The sequence below is a fragment of the Cyprinodon variegatus genome, unplaced genomic scaffold, assembly GCF_000732505.1.
Source record: "Cyprinodon variegatus isolate N-32 unplaced genomic scaffold, C_variegatus-1.0 Scaffold497, whole genome shotgun sequence".
Lineage (NCBI taxonomy): Eukaryota > Metazoa > Chordata > Actinopteri > Cyprinodontiformes > Cyprinodontidae > Cyprinodon > Cyprinodon variegatus.
Window position 1 is genome coordinate 501,361 of NW_015150950.1, and position 22,068 is coordinate 523,428.

A 22,068-nucleotide genomic window follows, 5' to 3' on the forward strand; every position below is an offset into this window, starting at 1 on the left:
ATCAGCATATGAAGATATTGTGATATTTTAATGTATCAATATTTTTTCCCTCTTCTTTAGAAGAAGTAGTGTCTTTTTTTTTCTTTTTTTTTAGACTTTAGAAACTCAGAAGCTGATCAAATATCGGGTTAAATATCGGTGGGGGGACCGATGTCAGATATTTAGTTTTAAGGCCGATACAGGCTGATACAGATAGGGGGCCGATTATATCGTGCATCCCTAAAATGTACAGGAGCTGCTATTGCAGGAGTACGGCGGGACAGAGGGGTCAAATACAGTATTTGCGTGGCCTTAACGGTTGACTTGACAGCTATATATTTATCTTGCATGGGAGATGATGCAGTTTTCAAGATGCTGCAAAAAATATAAGTAAAATCTAAAAAGCATGTTTTGTCTTTTCACTGAGGCTGTGTAAATCAAAACATTGCAAAGCAAACTGGAAACAGAACTTCCTAAGACTTTATCCAATTAACAGCCTTCTTCAATCAGAGATTTTATTTTAAACCACAGAATTTGTCTTCTTCTGTATAGTCTTGCAGACTTTTCATTCTGTCACATTAAGCCCCTACAACATGTAGTGAATATGTACTTGTAATGTCGTGCTCTCTTTATCCTCTGACATGGGAGCTGGCTCGGAGCTCATCTGCCTGGGTCTGTGTCTCCTTGATGGAGCCGCCTGTGGAGCTGGTTAACAGTCACCTTTTGTATCTAGGGTTATTGCTGTATATCTGCTTCTATCCCTTTGAACCCCGGTTGGCCTCTGCAGATGGCTGCTCACTCTGAGCCTGGTTCTGCTGGAGGTTTCTTCCTGTTAAAAGGGAGTTTTTCCTCTCCACTGTCGCTACAAGCATGCCTGGTGTGAGGGATTACCTTCGAGTCAATACGTCCATTCAATCAACTGGTTTTCCTTAAATGAAAACTTTGAACTAATCTACTGTATGATCTGGTAGAATTGTCGCTGAAACCACATAAATAAACGGAATCAAATTGAATTGAATATGTCTCTGATAAATGGAAAGGTTTGACAGGGACTATATCTTAATCTTAAATTAGAAGACTAAACGTTTTGATGACCAGAGAGGGAGGACCAAGACACTCATGATATTAAAGGTAACATTAGAACTGGGCTGATAGATTGACCATTTCGAACCACTAATGCTGTTTGGAGTGTGCTGAAAGCTGCAAAGTCAAGTGCTGTAAAAAAAAAAAAAAAAAAAGGAAAAAAGCAGGTTAAAACAGAACCACATGATAACTTTTTAAAGACTTCCCGATCCTTCAAAGGCAAAACAAACCTCCCACCCACTTCTTAACAACATGACTCTTGATTTATCGATGACTTGACTTATTTATTTATTTTGCCGTCCAGGGTTTCAAAAGGCAAAGCAATCTCCAAGTTCACTGGTTCTTGTTAAATTCCTCCGGCAAATGGATCCCCCCATGCACAAAATATGGAGCTCCCAGCGGGGGCGGAGTTTTAATCCCCAAACACACGGCCATAAATCAAACCCCACTCCTCACGCTCCGGCTCGTCCCTCTCAATGAACGGCTCATGCTAGTGGCACATTAATAGCAATTTGCAGAGCCGGTCATGCGAGGAAGGGAGCATCAACAGAGCGTCTTTTATTTTGTAATTCCTTATTACTTTCACTCAGTGCACGGACAATGAATTGGTAACGCTAGTGGATGTGACCTACCTACTACATCACTCACTCTGAGTTGTTGTCAGCCAAGTGCTTCCTTTCGTACAAAACTCCTTATTTTGCAATTACTGTGGAATGGGCTCCTTCACGTCTTGATAAATCTTAAATGTTTGTTATTTTCTCTTCTTCATTTATATCACTGGGGCTTACATTGACACATACTGTACAATACTGTGTGAAAGTTATTTTCTGTTTACAGATTTCTGGTTTTGCTGGTTCTTAAATAAACATCACAAAACCTCAAACTCATTTTGACAAAGATTACTGACATTATTGTTTAAAGAATTTTGCAAACTCTATTTTCCTCTTTTAAGAGGGAACAGCTACCCAAATCAGACCAAGATAACTTGCTATAATTGATGAAACATGCAATACCAGAGAATCTGAGTCTCTACTCATTACCTTAAACAATAGCTTGTTCGGGTTATGCAGAAGGCAACGATCCAAAGAAAACCATCAGGTCTACTCAGTGAATGATTAAAAAGAAAGGAAATGAATGTTTTGAAGTGGGTTAGTCATAATTCTGACTTAAATCTGATTATAATGCTGTGATATGAATTTTGCAGAATTAAAGCACATCTGCAAATAAAAGCTGGCTGTAATCCTTCCACAGTGCGAAAAGGACCTCATTGCACTTTTCATTAATCAAGATCAAAAATAACTTCTAAGATGAATAACATTACGCTGATACCTTGAATTAGTTCGGCCTTTAGTTAAATTACCTTTTCCTATGGGGTTTTAATTAAAAGAAACCATGATTATATTCTATATAAAAACATTATTTTACATTTTAATCTGACCATAAAACAGATTATAGCCCAGTTTCATTTCTTAAATGGGAAACAACAGTTTTAAATAGGCCTATATTTGTTAAGATATGTTTTTTTTCCTCTTGATAAATTAACATTTCAAATTAAAAACTGAATTTTATATTTACTTTGAATATAATTAGCTGATATTAACATTTATTTAATGATCCAGAACGTGTAAATGATCAGTCATTCAGGTCATAGTAACCACAAAGAGGCTTAAATTGGAAGGCAACTGAAATTACACTCAGTTTTTTTCTTTTTCTTTTTTTTAACGTTTTGACAGCTATCCAGGAGCCTCCTGCACGCATTCTAAGTCAGATGCAAATCAAATAGCCAACCTTGGTTCTTCTGAATTGTTCAAAGGGTGGCTATTTGATTTATGTTGGTGCAAGCCAACAGAAGCGAAATTCCATTTTCTAGTGAGGTTATGAGATGAGCCTAGGCTTCGAAGCGCATGTCGAGGCTTCGTCTGTTTAGGGGAGGAGCCTAAATAAATGGTGTCCAAAGCCTTGCTGTGCTGCCATACTGTGTGATCGCTTCAGGAAGTGGTTCAGCCCGCCCCAAACTTTGACAGGCATCAAAACAGCCTCAGTATTCAGCCTCAGTATTCAGTCCAGTTGGATAGAGTTTGTTTATATTCTAAGAATAGATTGGTCCCACAGTCCAAAAACATGACTGTTAGGTTAATTGGCTTCTCTAGATTCTCCTTAGGTGTGAGTTTGTGCGTGAATGGTTGGTTGTCCTGTTTGTCTCTGTGTTGCCCTGTGATGGACTGACGACCTGTCCAGGGTGTACCCCATCTCTCGCCTGTAGACAGCTGGAGATAGGCACCAGCACCCCTCGCGACCCCAATTGGGACAAGCGTGTCAGATAATGGATGGATGGATAGAATAGATTGGTTGGAAAAACAAACAAGTTAGTTGGTCAGATTAAACAATGTAATGCTCAAGATCTGAGCACACCACTGGTTACAGTTGGAACATCACTATTAAGTAGAATGGCTTCATGTTCTATAGCTTCATTGCCAGTGGTGTCAGCTGTATGACAATGACTTCCAATCCTGAGAATGTTGGTTGAAGACCCACCTTGGACTTTTGAAAGTGCCTATTAAAACTATTTTGGCTAGTGTGACTAATTTGTATTGGTTTGCCCTGCTGGTACAAATATTGATTGGGTAAAAACACAACCAAATTAGATTGGTTGGTTTAGCCAAAAGATTGATTGAGCACATAACTTCCAACCTGAGTAAAACCAAAAACTGTGGAAAAACTATTATTTTTGAATAGATATGACAAACGCCTTTCGTTTTGCTCATCATGGCCCAATTTGCACAAGCACTTTCACTGTCTTCTTGAGCTTATTACAATAAAATGGCAGAAAAGCCGTATACCTTAACCGATTGTTCTCTTTTTCACACAAAAAAACGTACAAAAGATTTCAATATACACACCTGTAGTTAATGATTTCAAAGGAACTTAAATGGGAAAAAAATGTGAACATGTCACCATGTTCACATCAATTAGCCCAAACGGTTTAATGCCTCATGAGGCTTCATCTCACCATCACTACCATTTGCCTTCAAATTTAAACCTCTTACTGGTGATCCAGAACATTTAATTGAGACTAAAAGCAACAGAATAAAGCTTTTCTTTCACAGCTATGTAGATGAAATTTAGAGGATGAAATAAACCTAATTTGAATAATGAAATTAAAGAAATAAATGAGTTTATCTAAAATATTGGTAGAAACATGAAGTGAAGCATGTGTTCAACATGCATATCAGGTTGTGTGGAGTTTTTTTTGACAGAGAGAGAAGCTGAGGTAGTTTTTTGCAGATTTAATAACCAATGGTAGCAACTGAAGCATAAATCCACACATAAATCATCACAAAACACAGGACCCAGAACAAAGGGGAACACATAGGTCACAGAGGGAATGAATGAAGGAAGGGAATCCAGCAAAGACTAACTGAACAGGGGGTGTACATATGGGAGACAGAAACAATGGGAGGACTAAATAGCCGATATGGAGCAGGTGTAGACAGAAGTAACTAGAAGGAGTTAAGGTAAAGGAGAATGACATAAGGGGGCAACAGGGATAAATTTAAAAAATGAAACACTGCTTAAATATAACACAAAATGGGAAACAAACCAATGATCAAGAAAACACAGAATAACACAAATCAAAGTGTAACTGAGAACTTAAAAAGAAAGTTAAACAGAAGTCCACAAAGGGCATAATCATGACAATGCATATACAGTATATCAAATAATTGTCAAGTGTCCCTGACTGTATGAGGAGTATGAACATTTTTTTTAGATTTTATTTAAAGGGAAAAATAAACTAGAACTTTTTTACTGCCTAAATATTTAAGTTGGACATTTGCCAGTTTGATAAATAGTGTGAACCACCGTAGTAAGACTGGTTTAAAAGTAGATAAGTGGATAAAAAGCAGAATTATTTTACTTGGGGTCATTTTGGATTTGATGCCACTGGCACATTGTGGAAAAGAACTGGAAAAGTGACAACAAAATTATAGAAAATTTGTGTAAAACACCCGGTGGAACATTAATCATCAACAAGTCACCATGATTTGGAGCTGAAAGCACATTCCAATTAGTCCTTCAAAAGTGAAAACAAGAAGGAGGTTACCATGCTGTCAAAAACTATAATTACTCAAAATTTTAGGAATATTTTTCATAGTAAATCTAAAACAACTTTTGGGATTTGGTCATATTGGCAAGGGGGAAAAAAGAGATAAAATCAGCAGTGAATGGCTGCAATTTTCAAGTATTCAGCCATACAGACATCCTGTGGTGAAAATAATTGTCGGTCTGGAAAACACTCCGAAAACTACTTATTAGTAAAACACAGTGGAACTTAAGATGCAGAAATACAAGATAAAAATGTATCATGCAAAGATACAAAAGAAAAAAAAACATATCCAGAAAAAAATGTATTTTTTAAGAAGACTGAGGGAAAGTATACTGTAAAATGTTGAATCTTGGATATAAGATATGGAAGCTTTAACAAACGAGCAATATCCTGGGTCATCTTTTAGCACATATTTGATTGACTGGGGTGCGACAGTGCATACAGGGCGGATGTCTATCTTTTAGGCACAATTAATGCTGAATGACATACACTGCTACATATGCTGCTGTCAAAACCACTATTTTTTCAGGCAGAAGAATGTTTATTTCTCCAAAACCATGTCAAAGCAAAATCTGCATACCGAGCAACTGCACAGCTCCCTTCTCATTTTAGCTGATAAAGCCGGTCTTTGCAGTCTATACTTGTCATGAGCTGAAAAGATTTGGTGCATCATTCAACAAAGTTTTCACAAAGGAGGCCCTCAAAGGCCGGGGAGCTCAAGTCTCAAAACAAACTTGAATGGACAAACATTTTGCTTTTAACACGGCAGGCAGCGAGTCTTCTCACTTCTTAAAACTTACAGAAGTGATGCAACAAAGTGGTAAACATGCCTATACCGCTTTTTTTCCCGTTCTGTAGCAGTATGTGATATTCTCTTTGAGAATTGGATACTATTGCATTCTTTCTTATATTTTATTCTATTAAAACATTTCCCATGATGTTTGTTATAGTACTGTAAAATTAGCTTTATATTTCAAAATTAGCCCTTTAACAAACCTTTAGAAGAATCATAGAGTTATAGAATAGGGAATTAAGTTGATTTATCTTATCAATCAACTAACGAGATTTCTCTTTTATCAAGAGGATCTGTCCATAACTAAATATTTGTTTACAATAAGATAAAGTATTACATTATTTCAACAATGCATTGTGCCAGCTGTATTGAATACTGAATAAATAAAAAATGTTTTTTTGGACATTAGATTTATTTTTTTAATTAACCCCACAGTAAAGCAATTGTTTTACTGAATAATAGATTAATAAAACATGTGAAGTTTTATTAATAACTCCAAAAAAATAAAACTATCATTAAAAGACTTGGTATGTTGCTCTCACATGCTGTCAGACTGTTTGCCACTTAATTTCAACTAATTGTACGGCAAGTTTGTTGCAGCTAATCTTTAGTGTAATCAAACTTGAAGCATGTAACTCTCGATTAATTCATGTTTCTGCTCTAGCATGCCTCTGCTCTGGAATAAGATCTCTTGCAAATACCAGTTAGGTCCCAAATGTATCATGAGGCAGGACAGAAGGACCCAGTATTTAAGGCGAGACAGACAGTGGGATAATTCAAAGCATTTATTCAAAATAAAGATAGGGCTGTGGATAGCAGTGGCTGCCGCTAGGACATCTATGACTGGAAGCTCTAATTGAAGAAAAACACAGATTAGTGACCATGATAATCTGATGAAGGATGATTATCCATTTAAGTCACTAACCTGGTTTAATAGTTCAGTCCATCTCCATAAAACGTGGTAGGATCCAGCCAGTGGGCTGCCAATGAGATGCGGCGAGCGTCGGTCTGAGTGTCCTAGATGCTGCAGCCCCAGAGAACATGCAGGAGTCCAAGCTAGGTCAGGGAAACAGATCAGAACAAGAAGAATCAGAGGTCCAGGAGTCTGGAGACAGTACAGGCAGAACGTTCAGGCGGGAACATGCAGGCTCAGTGACCGTGAGGCAGAACAGGTCAGGAAATCAGGATCACTACGAAATGCAAAAACACGCTCTCTCCACTGAGCCAAGACAGGAACATGGAATGCTCATTTGAAAATAGGCAGATCAGGATCAGGAAATCAGAAACACTATGAAAGGCTTAAACCCCTGTCTCCACTGGCCCCCAAGAATGAGCACTAAAACAAAAGCATGAGCAGCAGTAATCTGACCACACTGGCTGCTACTGAGACGTATAAATAGAAGCAGCAGCAGGTGTATTAGATGAGCAGTAATGAACAACCGGGCAGAGTTAGACAGGTGAATGGAGTGAGCATTGGGCAGCCATCAGTGCAGAGATCATGACAACTTAGGAATGAATAGCAGCACCCTGTACTGGATGGTGACATGACTGTCACACTGAAATAAATTCCTTGTAATATCATCAATTAATCAGATGGAACAAATTTGAATCTATTAAACCATTATTAAACAGTTAATCATAAGTCAGTTATTTGTTTACATCCCTATATCATGAATTAATATCTTGAACCATTCTTCTCACCTGCATCAAGTTAGCTGTATCCTAATTGACATTAAACTCTGATATGTCTTCTGAAAGTTGACAGATAAACGTCATTATTGACAGCTAAAAAGGCTTGCAGTTTGAAACTTAAAGTTCCAACCCACTTTCTTTCCATGTTTAATGGCACCCTGCAAACATTTTCATTTTTGATGATGGCTACATTTTTAATATGTTACAAAATCACAGGTCATACAGTTTTTGGTAGTGTTGCTACCAGTAATTTCTCCAACCTCCTTTTACTAGATTGACAACATTTGGCGGTGATCTCCTAAAGGATTTTGTCTAAAAATATTCCAACCTTCCAATCAATGCTGATTAACTAACAAAGCAGACGCAAGAATTGTGTGTCTAAAATATGCGAAACAGCAGGTGAAAGATTATGCATTTTTGCCTTCATGAATATATTGAACATATGCTGATCATCAGAATCAACGGAACGTGTAGAGTAGTGACAGGAGGATGCCAACTTGTATTATAATCTACCAATGCTTTTTATCAAACATAGTTTGGGTGCAGCTTGTTTGCTATGTATATTATGCACGTTTAACAGTCAGCTTCAAACTGACTTGGAAAAATGTTTGCAATCTCTGCGGCAAACATTGGGCTAGAGTCTGTGTGCATGTGACTAAATTTTTACCATCAGAAAAAACAATAATGCTGGTAATATATTAATATTATTTTCACATACTGACATCTGTGGTAGTGACAATCCAGCACATTCCGCTAGTCTATCTTATCAGACACTGTTGCAGCGTCGCAACACGTCACGTGATAATGATATCACATGACTAGATCATAAACTGACATTAAATGCGGATCTTTGGATCCAACAATTCTCAAATAAATACCTTTTTTTATATTAAAGAGGACTTTCTGAATAAATTTAAAAAAAATAAAATAAATATTTAAGAAAACATAATTTCACCAACTCGAATTTCAATAACAAAAAATAAACTGCTTAAGGAAAATTAATACTCGATATAATTAGGATTAATTCAATTGAATGGAAGAAATTATCCTGGTTACACAAGCATTAGGTAAGAAAAACAGCATCTGCACACATTTCTAAACTACCTAAAACCCTCACAGTTGACTTCGACAGAGTACCTTTATGTTTCTTTTGCAAAATGTTCAGAGGTTTTTTTCCGACAACAGACAAAAAAAAAAGAAATGCCTAACAGTTTGATTACAGATATGCAATGAATTGCATCTTATTCTTGTTATGCGTAAGAGGTCATGCCAAGTTGCTATTCTCTGCTGCCGTTCTCTAACAGTGAGCTTTAAAGATATTTTAACCTTCAATTTGTCATCCAGCTCAGTGAACACTTTGGTAAGATCAACCTGCATCACCATTCATCCACGTGACTGAAAGAAATGGGCCTTTATTTTGTATTTATACCCTATGGACTCATAAAGTTGTGAATGGATAAAAAATACATTTTTTGAAATTCAAATCAAATTAGAAAACGGTACAAATTCTTAAAAATCTATTATCTATGTTATTTAAATTGTTAGAGGTACTAATAATTTTGTTTATAAATGTAGAGATGTACTGAAAAGTTAATAGTTAGTGTTGCTTTATCGCTATTGCAGATAAAGATCCATCTGTTTGATTTTGACACATCCTATCATGAGTGCCAGTGGGTGCGACTGGAGCTTGATGGAGAGGCAGGATAGAGAGAAACGTGGTTCAAAATATAAATGAAAATGGCACACTTACGCAACTCTTCTTTTTCCATCATAATGGAGGATAAAACAGAAGGCATGTGCCATCCTTATCTCACTATAATCCTCTTAAGGAGGGTCACATTAGAAAGTCCCGGTGTGGCAGTGTTTCATCAGTTCTTGGAGAAGTTGCTAATATTGGAGGTGTTGTAGCACTGAAAAAAGATCTGCTGCCTCTCATGTTAAAGCGTTTCTTTTCAGCTAAAAGGAGAAATGTGGCTTGCTCTTTTGTTTGCAGGTGGAATGGCTTAAAAACGAAGAGCCTCTGAATGTTGGTAATGATGGCTTGATTAGTAAAAATGGTGACCATGATCTAATCATCTCAGAGGCCCGCCTCTCTGACTCTGGGAACTACACATGTGTTGCCAGCAACATCGTCGCCAAGAGACGTAGTGCCACATCTATGGTTGTAGTCTACGGTAAGATATGTATGTAAAGTCAAACTAAATCAGGTATAAATCTTCTATACAAAATGCTTCTGTCTAATTGCCCTAAAAACTAAATAGAAACCACTTAAAAAAAATCCTTTTGCACTCTTGAATCTTGAGAACAGGTTACAGCGGCTGATCAGTTGTGTTTAACAAGCAGGCATAGTCACAATATTTACAAGAGCCCTGTTATTAATGATTGAAAAGCAGCTTCCGTGGGGTCAGTGACACTCTACAGCTTATTTGTGCCTGCAATAAATACTGTGTTCAAAACGCTTTGTATAGCTGCAGGCAAGCAAACAATGTTTTCCAGCATTTAATGGGCCTATACAGAGTAAAATTATAATGTCCTACTGGCATCACACAATTTTGACTAAAGCAAAGCATTCATTAGTGGCTTCATGCCTGTTGTACTGACCTTCCGTCTTGTACTCTTATTTATTCGTAAAGGACCTTAAGCTGCAGCTGGAATATATCAGATTCTTTCTCACCAAGGGTTGATGTAGATCATCAATTATTAATTTCCATAATGCTAATGAAGGGCTCTGACGGGCTTACTCTTGCCAATAGCCTTAGACAGATGTGTAGTAATGGAACAATAGTATCGCTTCCTTCCCTGTGACAGCAAATGAGCAGATTAGTCAAACATCCTGAGTAGTGTTAGAAAACCCATGACTCAGCCTCTTATTGCACTTTTACATAAGATAGAAAACGTCTTGTTAACTGCGATTTTGTTTTAATCTTTGCTTCCCTCAGTGAATGGAGGCTGGTCTTCATGGAGCGACTGGTCCGACTGTAGCGTGCGCTGTGGGCGGGGCGTGCAGAAACGGTCACGAACCTGCACAAATCCAGCTCCTCTAAACGGCGGTGCCTTCTGCGAGGGCATGTCAGTGCAGAAGAGCACGTGCAACACAGTGTGTCCAGGTAAGAGTATTATGTTAGCTATTATGCTTCTTAGGGTCTACATGTGAAAGAGCTCCTAATATCATTCATGAAAAGAGCTGCAATTTAATTTATTAAATCCCAGATGAGCTACAATATTAAAATAATTGGTAGGGAAGCTGAGTTAGTCTGTTCATTTTTCTGCAGCTCAATATTCTGCTTGGAATCTTTTGGACTCTTCCATCATGCAGCTGCTACCTCGACAAAAAAAATACACCTAGACTTTGTTGCTGAGCAACCTCCAAAGTGGATCAGGCAACACAGCAAAAAAATCCAAAGACTGTAAATCTCAAAACTCTCTAGATCCCTATGCGGTCAACTATCTGTGTGACTCACTGGAACAAGAATAATCCATAGAAACCACGCCTGCAGCCCATGGTGAAATCAGAAGATCAAATGTTCACTGGTATCAGTGTAGAAACTAGGCTTATGGGTTCTGGCAAAAACAGAAGGCTTTGGTCAGATGAAAGAACTTGTTAGTTTGCTTTTAAAAAAACTTCAGTTTCAACCATTTTTTTTATTTTCAACTTTGACATTTGCCTGGAGTTATTTATTCCCATGCACAACTGAGTCAAGCCAAAGTATTTTGCTTGAGAGCAGAAAAAACAAGACATTTCTTGACTTCTGTGAGGTGGTCAACACAAACAGAACGTTTTTTAAAAAGGTGGACAGAAGAATATCTCACATAAACCAATAGCTATCAGAGTTTCTTACATTTTAGGAGTTAAAATGAAAGGTCTTAGAAGACAATATTAAATGAATAAGTGAATGATGCTTTTCCTTTATTCTCCAAACCTTTTAATTATCATATATATTAAATATATAAAGCTTATGAGACTTTCGGGTAAAAGGGAATCAACTATTACTATGAACTGCCTGTTTATATTGGAATGTATAGCTGTGGTAATTAAAGGCTCAGAAAGATGTACTCTTAAATTGCCTCATTGGATCTAAACTGCTCCACAGGATCATATCCTTTAGGTCCAGTTTAATTACTTAAATCATTCATGACTTAATTTCTTTCAGTACATTAATTGAAAATATCAAACAATTGTATTATATAAATTCATTGCAGGCTGATATATTTTAAGTGTTTATTTTGTTGCTTTCAATAGAAAATGATGTTACATGTCTCAAAAAGATTTTTTTTTAATCAGAGTTGAATGCAGCCATGTCAGAGATTGCTAAGCTGATGGTAGTCAGGCAGAAGCACTGCATAACGAGTCACTGCCTGATAAGCTGGTTTAAAGCATGAACTAAGGTTGAGTGGAAGGAAAACATTTGATAGAAAGATGCATTAGAAACAGGGAGTACATTCCTGTTTGAAGCAAAGTGCATAAAAAAATAGAGATTCTATATTAAGATACAGCTTCATGCCACCAAACACAGATGCTGGACATCTTACCTGACTGATGAGGAAAAGGGAATAGAAGATGTAGATTTATTTTTTCCGGTCTGGCTTTTTACCTGATCACACCGCCTAAATCAATATCTGAGTTAATAACAATGGTACCACTGAGCATCACTGGCCTAAACCCCATAGAATTTCTATGGAGTAAAGAAGAAAATCTGAGACACTAGTGCCAAAAGTAGTGATGTTGCTTGCTGAGTTGGACTCCGCCAGGGCTGCCCTTTGTCACTGATTCTGTTCATTACCTTCATGGACAGAATTTCTAGGCGCAGCCAAGGTGTTGAGGGGATCCGTTTTGGTGGCCTTAGGATTGCGTCTCTGCTTTTTGCAGATGATGTGGTCCTATTGGCTTCATCAGGTCGTTATCTGCAGCTCTCGCTGGATCGTTTCGCAGCCGAGTGTGAAGCGGCCAGGATGGGGATCAGTGCCTCCAAATCCAGGGCCATGGTCTTGAGCCGGAAAAGGGTAGAGTGCCTTCTCAGGGTCAGGGGGGTTGTCCTGCCCCAAGTGGAGGAGTTTAAGTATCTTGGGATCTTGTTCACGAATGAAGGAAGAAGGGAGCGGTAGATCAACAGGCGGATTGGTGCAGCGTCTGCCGTGAAGCGGGCGCTGTACCGGTCCGTCGTGGTGAAGAGAGAGCTGAGTCAAAAAACGAAGCTCTCGATTTACCGGTCGATCTACGTTCCTACCCTCATCTATGGTCATGAACTCTGGGTCATGACCGAAAGAACGAGATCGCGGATACAAGCGGCCGAAATGGGTTTCCNTTTTTTTTAAAAGACCCTCCCTCTCCACTTTAAAAAAGAAAAATGCACATGCACAACCCCGTACCCGCTGCTGAGAAGGAACGTCCATTAAACGTGTGCGAGAGCATGCACAAGCCCGTCTCTCCTCATGCACGCTCTGTTTAAGAGTTAATTAAAACACTTTTTCAAATAGTTACTAAAAAAGTTACTGTTTTGAGCTAACTCCACTTGAAAATAAATCTTAATGGCAGCTTTATAGGTACTAATTAACTGAGTTGAAATCTACCTTTTATTTTAGGTCTCTGTTATGTTTTTTACCTTTTCCAATCTGGCTTTCAAAAGCAGCACCCCACTGAGACAGCTATATTGAAGGTTTCAAATAATCTTCTAATGGCTTCTGTTCCAGCAAATTCCTCCATAATAATCTAACTTGATCTTAGCGAAAACTTTGACATTTTAACATTTTAGTAAATAGGCTGACAGCTTTTGCTGCTGTCTCTGGTCCTGTTTAACAGTTTTCTGATGTATCTGAGGAGGACTTTTTTAAATTATAGTGAACGCGTTCACCTTTTAGATAGTCTCAAACCTGCTGGGTTCCACAGGGGGTCACTTCTGGGTACAATATTAATTGCTTTTCATGTGCTCCCTTGAGCTGGTACTATTATTTCCCTACCCCTTTCATGTAGGTTATCACATGTAGGTATTCACATGCATACAGCATGTCTTTTAGGCCTCATCAGTTAAACAGGCTCCCCAATGCAGTCTAGTCTCTATCTACAGTACCGGCCACTTTATTAGGTACAACTGCTCGTTGATCGTTGTTAATTTCCACCCCTTTATGACCACATTGTACCCATCTTCCGATGGCTACTTCCAGCAGGATAATAAACCATGTCATAAAGCGCAAATCCTGTCAGCATGAGCATGCAATGAGTCCTCTGCACTCAAATGCCTCCACAGTCCCCAGATCTCAATTCAATTGAGCACCTTTGGTATGTGTTGGAACAGGAGATTTTCATCATGGATGTGCAGTTGACAAATGTCAGGCATTTGCCTGATGCTAGTATACAATAGAATACAATACAATGCAATACAATACAATATAATACAATTCAATACAATAGAAAATACCTTTATTGTCCCACAATTGGGGAAATTGCGTTGTTTACAGCAGCAAAAGATTATAGCAACACACGAATTTAGACCTTAGAAACATTTTATAAAAATAACAAAATAAGTGACAGAGTTGAGAAAATAAACAAATAAAATACTGTACTGTACAGTGTTTTTACAATATAAATACTGTGCATCTGGAGATAGATAATCAATATACAGTTGTGGACATTTTTACAGTAATGGATATGTGGAAAAATAACAACTACACCAGAGATGTCCAAACAAAAAAAAAATAAATTAAATCACAGCAGCATGTTATTTAACTGATTAAGGTAGAAACTGCAAAAATCTGCATGAATGTAACAACTTATTGAGGTTGTTGGGAACAGCGGTGGTTATAAAGTCTTACAGCTGCTGGGAGGAAGGATCTGTGATAACACTCTCTGATGCATTTAGGGTGCAGCAGTCTGTCGCTGAAGGAGCTCTCCAGTTCTGCAACAGTTCATGCATGGGATGGGAGACATTATCCAACAGAGATGTTAGTTTAGTTAGGATCCTTTTGTTTCCCAACTCCTGCACTGAGTCCAGAGGGCATCCAACCACAGAGCTGGCCTTCCTGTTGAGCTAGTCCAGCCACTTTCACAGCTACAGATAAGGCACTGCTCCAACAGACAGCTCCATAGAAGACAACTGATGCCACACAGTCATAGAAGGTCTTTAGGAGTGCCCCCTGCACTCCAAAAGATCTCTGTTTCCTCAGCAGGAAGAGTCTGCTCTGACCCTTCTTGTGGAGAATGTTATAATTGTGAGTCCAGTGCAGTTTATTTTTCAGGTGAACACCCAGGCACTTATAAGAGTCCGCTATCTCTATGTCCATTCCCTGGATGCTCATCTGTGTCATGTCAATATACACCAAACTCTCTAAGAATTGTTCAGTACCTTGTTTAATATCTGCCATGAAGGCATTCTGAAGGCAAAAAGGAGTCCAATGCGGTGCTAGAAAGGTGAACCTGATATAGTGGCCAGTGAGTGTAAGATTAAAGGATTAACTTTCAAGGACCAATACTAGGACCAGAGTTGGACCTTCCTCTGAACTATGTACAAAAAAATGCCAGACTCTATTTTTTCCCTTTGACTAATACGTCCAGCTTGCACAGTCTTGGTGTAATATTCTCTCCTCTAGGCTTTGCCTAACATGTTAAATCTCTGCCTTGTTCCTGTTTCTTAAATTTGGGGAACATTTAAGGAATATCTCACAAGTATCTATGACATAAGGTCTCTTCAACAGATCTTGAAAGAATTATCAATGCATTTGTGCCATTTAGATTATTGCATTGCGTTGTTTACTGATTAGGATAAATCATCTCTTTGCACCTCCAACCATCTGCTTACACCTTCCAGCATACAAGCTCCGTAACTCCCATTTGATATGCTTTATGCTGGCTACCTTTAGAAATTAAGACTCATTCAAAATCTTCTCACTTTAGCATACAGGATGCTACACAGCCAGGCCTCAGATTACTGATTAACGATACGTCTCTTAATAAGTTGCCATTTTTGTCTTCATTCCAAGGCTCTGAAACTTCGTCCATGCAGCATTGGTTGAACCATGGGGAGGTACAGCCTTTTATTCCACAGCATCAAGGCAGTGGAATACTGTAACCCGAAAATCATTTAGATGAGTTTTTTATTGTGTGTTTTATGGTTTGTTGTCTATTTTCATTGTTACTTTCTTTAGTATATTCCATTATAAAATGTTCATCAATGAAAGGCTTTGAACAAATTAACTTTACTTAAAATTAAGGGGAGGATGGTGATAAGAAAGCCACATGGACTTCCCTAACACCTTTAAACTGGTTGAATAGTTCCATGTCATGGTGCATTGATTTAATAATTTGACCCAAAAGAGCCTCAAGCAACTATTAAGTTCAGATGTCCTAATTATAGTCAATTGATTAGAATATGCATTCCAAAAAGGCTCTTTTATAATTACCTCTAGATTAGGGCTATCTTTAAGTAGGGCGCATCTTAGTAGTTTTTTATGTGCGGAACAACAAAAGCTTATTTTGTTAAAGCAATAAAACTGAGGAGTTTCATTTCACAATGTTTTTACACGTGTCATAAAAACAGTGTTTGTGTTTTTTCCCATGCCATAACAAGGAAAATCTGTTTACACCTAGGGCATGCTGAGACTTAATACTGTCTAATATGTAATATGAAAGTCCAAACATGATTGGCTGTGAACCTTTGCTTTTTACCAAACACATAGACATATGGTTAAAAAAAAAGATGATAGAAATAATATTATTAGATCTATTGCCTTACTGCCACGGTTTGGCTGTCCAACAGTTCACAATTTCAGCACGTCTATAAAGTCAGGATATTTTGAGTTCTGGAAGTAAACGAAAAAAGTGTTCTCTTTCAGCATATTATGGCAGTTTATCTTTGGAAGGTTCTCTCACTTTACTTTAACTGCCTTGACTTAATGAGTGGCATCGGCTTGTGATAAAATCAGAACGACTGTTAAAGCAAACAAATCTGGAAAATATAGAGAGAATAGCCACAAGAATAGGAAAACAACCCAATGCAACCTTATTTGAGAAAACTGGCAAGACATCATCTAGTTTTCACAACTAATGTTTGATCGGCTTTGCTGAAGGGTTTTTTAATAAAACCCAAATGTACGATTTCAACCACTGTAAAGTTTGAAGAAAACATCTATCACATTCTATAAAACTAGCTGGCAGAGAATGCAGCTCTCTCACTCTTGGGAGGGATTCTTTCTTATGTCTTGAGACATAAAATGGTTCATGAGATCAGCAGGAGGAAGGGAGCTTAAAGAACATTTGGAGGCGGAAAGAAGATTTGATTAGATATGGCACAAACAGGGTCTCTGTGCTCCAAGTCGAGAAGCCTGAAAAAGTATTTTGACAGACTGTGGAAGAAGCTGTTGTAAGTAGTGCGGTGGTAATTTAAAAGTGTTTCCCTTAAAGATTCAAAACACTTGAAATGAATCAACGTGGAGAAGAAGCCGTGCTCATGTGGGAAAAACAGCTTTATTGGTGTTTACGTTATGTGTGTGTGTTGTATTTGTGTTTCGTTGTCTTTGTCAGTTCTTTATGTTAATGCAAACTTCTTTTTTTTTCTCTTTGTGTTTTATCTTAGTCGATGGAGGGTGGGGGGAGTGGAGCGAGTGGTCTGTGTGTAGCTCAGACTGCGATAGGCACCGCAGCAGAGAGTGCACGGCTCCTGAACCCAAACATGGAGGACGGCTCTGTGATGGGTTCCCTTTGGCTGCGGAAAACTGCACAGGCGGCCTCTGTACACAGAGTGGGTAACATCATCTGTTTAAAAAGTAATAAAAGACAGTTCAGGATCATTACTGTCTCTAGCATGACGCTTAAAGACTGTGTCATTATACATTTAATGTTTATCATTTTTGGCAGAGCAGGCGAGATCATGATCATCATTACAATCATGCTCATTACCAACACCTTCATCCATCTTCATTATTCATCCTCTTGACTCTGCATACATCAAGTGCCTTGTGTTTAGGCAGGGATGCATGTACAAGTCGTGACTGTATGAACCAGCAATTTTAAAACAATTACAGACTCTTAAGATTTCTTTGTCTACCTGCAGATCGAAAGTTGCTTCATGATGCAAAGCCACAGGGTGAGTTGTTCCCATTTTTATCTGAACGTCCAAAACATGTTTTTGCTTTTTACTTTAACTCCACTGATGAAAAAAATTGTGTGTTTTATGGGTGTTTTATCTGTCTCAATATTAACTTATTATTGTCTGAATTTATTTACAATGCTATAAACAAATTATGTATTTTGGTTTTTACCTTCTTTCATGTCTGTCATGTCTGATGCATGTCTAACACAAAGTACAGTAGTAGCCTTTCAAATTTTCCTTTCTTCCCTTAATGGCCCCTTGGCTGGACCTTGGCCAGTCCTCTACAATTCCTATTTAAACATCAACCCTTTAACAAAAACATTCTGTCATCATTTGTGTTCATTAAGATCTAAAGAGAAGCATCATCTCTTGGTCAGACCCTGTAATTAAGTGAAAGGGAGGAGTCAGAGTAACAAAATATGCAAAAGGGGATCACTCCAGTGGCTGGAAAGGAGGGGATTTTGCTGTGAGTTGCAGGGAAGTGGGCTGCCATTCAGCTGGCATTTGATTGGGAAGGGCCGTTTTGAATAGCTGCTACTGTATATATTATAAATATCGATTGGCCAACTTTTGGGCTGTTTTAAGAGCAGAGGAAGTTAAGAGTGAATTTACAGAAAGCGGTTTGAACACGAGTTTCCATCACAACTGAGTCTGTTTTTGTTAAATCCACAACAGATCTATAAATGTACACTTTATTTATAAAGAAGCAGTGCAATCTTCACTGTGTAATATAAATGTTTACTTCTCTATATTTGTTCTGTAGTAGATTCACAAAGCAACTTGCATTATGGATATCAGTCTTATCCTGCCCATCAAACAAAGCAGATGACAATATTTTGCAAACCAATGGTGTCAGGTTGCAGCTTTTCAGGCAACCAGCCCAACAAATGCAACGTGATCAAAGACTCTTTTAATCGTAATGTAATTAACAGAGAACCTCAAGGTCTTCAACTGACAAGATATTCTATTCTCTAAAACTCAGGAGTTTCTAAATCAATATGAGAATGGAATAAGTGCATCTCTGGAACTGATTGATTCAAAGATAAAAGCAATGTGTTTATGTGCATACACACACTAATGGAGGATAACATTACCCATTTATATGTGTGAAAGATCCAATATGATACAGACTGCATGGAGTGCAAATACATTGCTGATTGATTTCAGTTTATTTTTAACAAATGAAAACCATGAGGCTGACAGATCTTTCATCATCATCCCTTCTTGGAGTTCATCCTTCAGAGGAACATACTTATTTTTTCATTATTTTACTTCTTTTATTTAATGTTACAACCAAATTTGTATGTAGGAAGCTACTGTATAAACAAACTGTAGCTTGAAAAGGAAATAGTAGTTGCTTAAAAGTTCATTTTCAAGAACTGTATACCTTTAACTTCATTTTTTATACTTCAATTTCCACTTTTTTGTGCAGTTTCAGTTGTCCTTTGTCTATTTTCTTAAGGTATCTGCAGGCAATATATGATGTGTGCTTTGAAACCACAAGTTTGTTAAAAATATCTCTGCTACATACTAAGATGGAGATATTTTTACTCTGTTGTAGATTATGTTTGCTCCAAATGCAAAACCTCATAATGGTTTTCGTTTTTTTTAACAATTCTTTTAAGCAGCAATCTGCTAATAAAGAATGTAATTCGACAGACTCAAACTTGGGTCTCTGCTATACTGCTTCTTGATCCAGCTCTGCCTTTTCAGATGGCTAAATAAGGCTTTTGGGGTTATATGTAATCAGTAATAAGACTTAATCCAATTTCCTCTGTTGTCATCTTTAGTAGCCCTTAATCCTACATTTCAGAGGGGTAGGATGTCCTAGTTGTTTCTGCTCTATAGTGAAAGGATGAAGCGGATGGATTTCTTGCCTTTTCTTTAAGTTGTTAAGTTGAAGGGGTAGAAGCTGAGCTTGTGAACCCATTTAACAATGTTTTTAATTTTTCATCACTTTGGTTGATATCCAGTAACCACAGCAAGGTCCTGTAATTAGCTTTTTCAAATTTGATATCTGACATCACTGTTCAAAAGAGTTATTAGATAGAAAAAATGTGAAAAACTAATTTCACAGCCCTTATTACAGTCTGTCATGTTGGTTTGTAGTTTTTTGACCCACATGCATGCGGAGAACCAGTGGATTTTAACATTTTATTTACAAAAGCAACAGGAAACTGGAGGCAGAGAATTGCAGGAAGTCAGTGGAAGTTTCTGGTTGGTCTGAGGGGAGAAAACAGTCTGATTAGGAAGGAGTTGGTTGATGACAACAGATGACTGATTGATTTTCTCACTTGAGAGATGAAGGGGAGGTAGCGTGGATCTATAGGGGTTTGTTGCAGCCAAGGATCATTGCTGACTAACTAAAGCAGAGAAGCAATTTCAGCACCGTTTTTGGATTTTACTGTAATGGTATCAAAGTGGTAGGGAATCATATGTTCTTTAATATTGGGGAATATTGGTTATCAGCCATATAAAAGATAGCAATATAAGGTAATGAAATCAGCCCAGATTGTCATATCAAGGTATCCTTATTTAAAAGTGTTCTCTTATTTGAGAAGAATGACCATAATTGGAAATAAAAATAGAGAAGAGTTGATTATTATGTCAACCAAGAGCTACTTACCCCTTATGATACTTAGTGTTGATATAAAGGTGGAAAAAAAAAGAAAAAACTTGAACAGCTTATGTCAAATAAACATAATGTTTCTTTATAATGTTAGTTTAGTTTAGATTATTTTGATATGGAACCCCAGATAACTAGCTAACTTGTTCTACTGGCTAAGTGAATGCACATCTGGTTATATATCAAGATAAAGAAACAGTAGGAAGATCTATTAACCATATATTGATGCAAATACAAGAAATACAGGTTATATCTAAAAAGAATAAAAATTAAAATACTGAATGAATTTCTTGTAGTACTGTGCAGCCTCAGCCTCCTTAGTTGATCTTAAAAAGACAAAAATCAAACAATTAGGGTGGTGGGATGAACATAAGCAGATTCCAAGCCCTACCTTAGGTTTTAAGTTGAAGAAAATGTATTTAAAATATGCTAATCAGAAAAGTACCTGAAAGTAGAACCTTTGCTTTGTAAACTGAGATGAGCCATTGACATTCTGTTGTGGAGCCCCTACATGCTGCTTCTTTATCACAAAGCAGCAGAGAATTAAGCAGGTTGCTGTTCAAAGCTTGTCGAATCAATATGTAGTTCCCCTCTAATATATCTCTTAATTTAACTTCATCTGATGTAGAATCACACGGGTCACACCTGTGTGTGGATATCCACTGGAACGTCGTTGCTTCATGCCTAATTGCTGTTTAGGGAAATGAGAAATTTGCTGCAATGTCATTTTGATCCATACGAAGCCAGAAGCTCATGTTCTCCTTACTCGTCCTTTAACAACGATCAGTATTTCCATTTGTCACCCATGGTAAGAAAAATGCATTCAGGACTCCATAACTTTCCTGAGCCCTCAATTAACCTGCCACTACAGCTGCTAATACCGCTTTGCATATTTTGTCAATTTTCTTCCCTTTGAGCTTCAGGCTGCTTAGTGGATTTTTCAGCATGTCCTGTTTTTAGCACAGATCTCATTATCTTTCAAGAACAAACTAGCAGCTTCTGTTTTCCTCTCATTCTTTTTCTTTGCGGAGTTGGACGCCGCAATACTGGTGGGAGCAGATAGAGCCTAATCGTCGCCGATGAGCTAATTTAATGAATTGGTTTTGTCACATTATCCCAGTGGAAAGCAGAGAGCCTCCAACACCAGAGCCAAGCAGTGTTTGAAATGACAGTCAGGTGTTGGGTTGATTATAATCACTTTTCTTCTGAGGTTCCTCATTAGTAGTCTTAACTCTGCAGAAAGGAACAATACAATTGTGTACCGGGAGGCAGAGCAATGAATGGAAAACAAAAAGGCCCTCATGTACTTTGAAACTGGGGTAGATTTTCCTCCAACCAACTTCCACTAGCTCAATATTCTTCAGCAGCTCTGATTCTTAGATTCTCAGGAAATAAGCTGTTCCTTCTTACCTAATTAAACATCTTGGTCATGCTGTGACAGAGGGACTAACATTATGCTTCCAATCCTCCAAGGAGTGGAAAGAACCAGTGACGTAGCCCTGTACTCAGGCTTGGCTGCAGGGGTGGTGACCGTGGTGCTGCTGATCATCGCCGTCACTCTGTATCGGCGGAGCCAAAGTGACTATGGGGTGGATGTCATCGACTCCTCTGCCCTCACTGGGGGCTTTCAGTCTTTCAGCTTCAAGACGTCTCGTCAAGGTGAGCCAGTCACACACGGATAGGTCAGTTGCTCAACATGCACCTCCCAGAC

The 22,068-nt window shown here is 38.0% G+C and overlaps 1 protein-coding gene across 3 annotated transcripts in view; it reads left to right on the plus strand.

Annotated features, from left to right (window-relative positions):
- The window catches only part of unc5d (unc-5 netrin receptor D), a 272,442-nt gene that overhangs the window by 202,114 nt on the left and 48,260 nt on the right, over nt 1-22,068 (plus strand). For all 3 annotated transcript variants that reach the window (XM_015390399.1, XM_015390401.1, XM_015390400.1), the window contains exons 5-9: nt 9,646-9,826; nt 10,592-10,759; nt 17,216-17,380; nt 17,693-17,725; nt 21,831-22,016. In XM_015390399.1, coding sequence (XP_015245885.1) covers nt 9,646-9,826; nt 10,592-10,759; nt 17,216-17,380; nt 17,693-17,725; nt 21,831-22,016 — 733 coding nt within the window. The remainder of the gene's footprint in view (nt 1-9,645; nt 9,827-10,591; nt 10,760-17,215; nt 17,381-17,692; nt 17,726-21,830; nt 22,017-22,068) is intronic.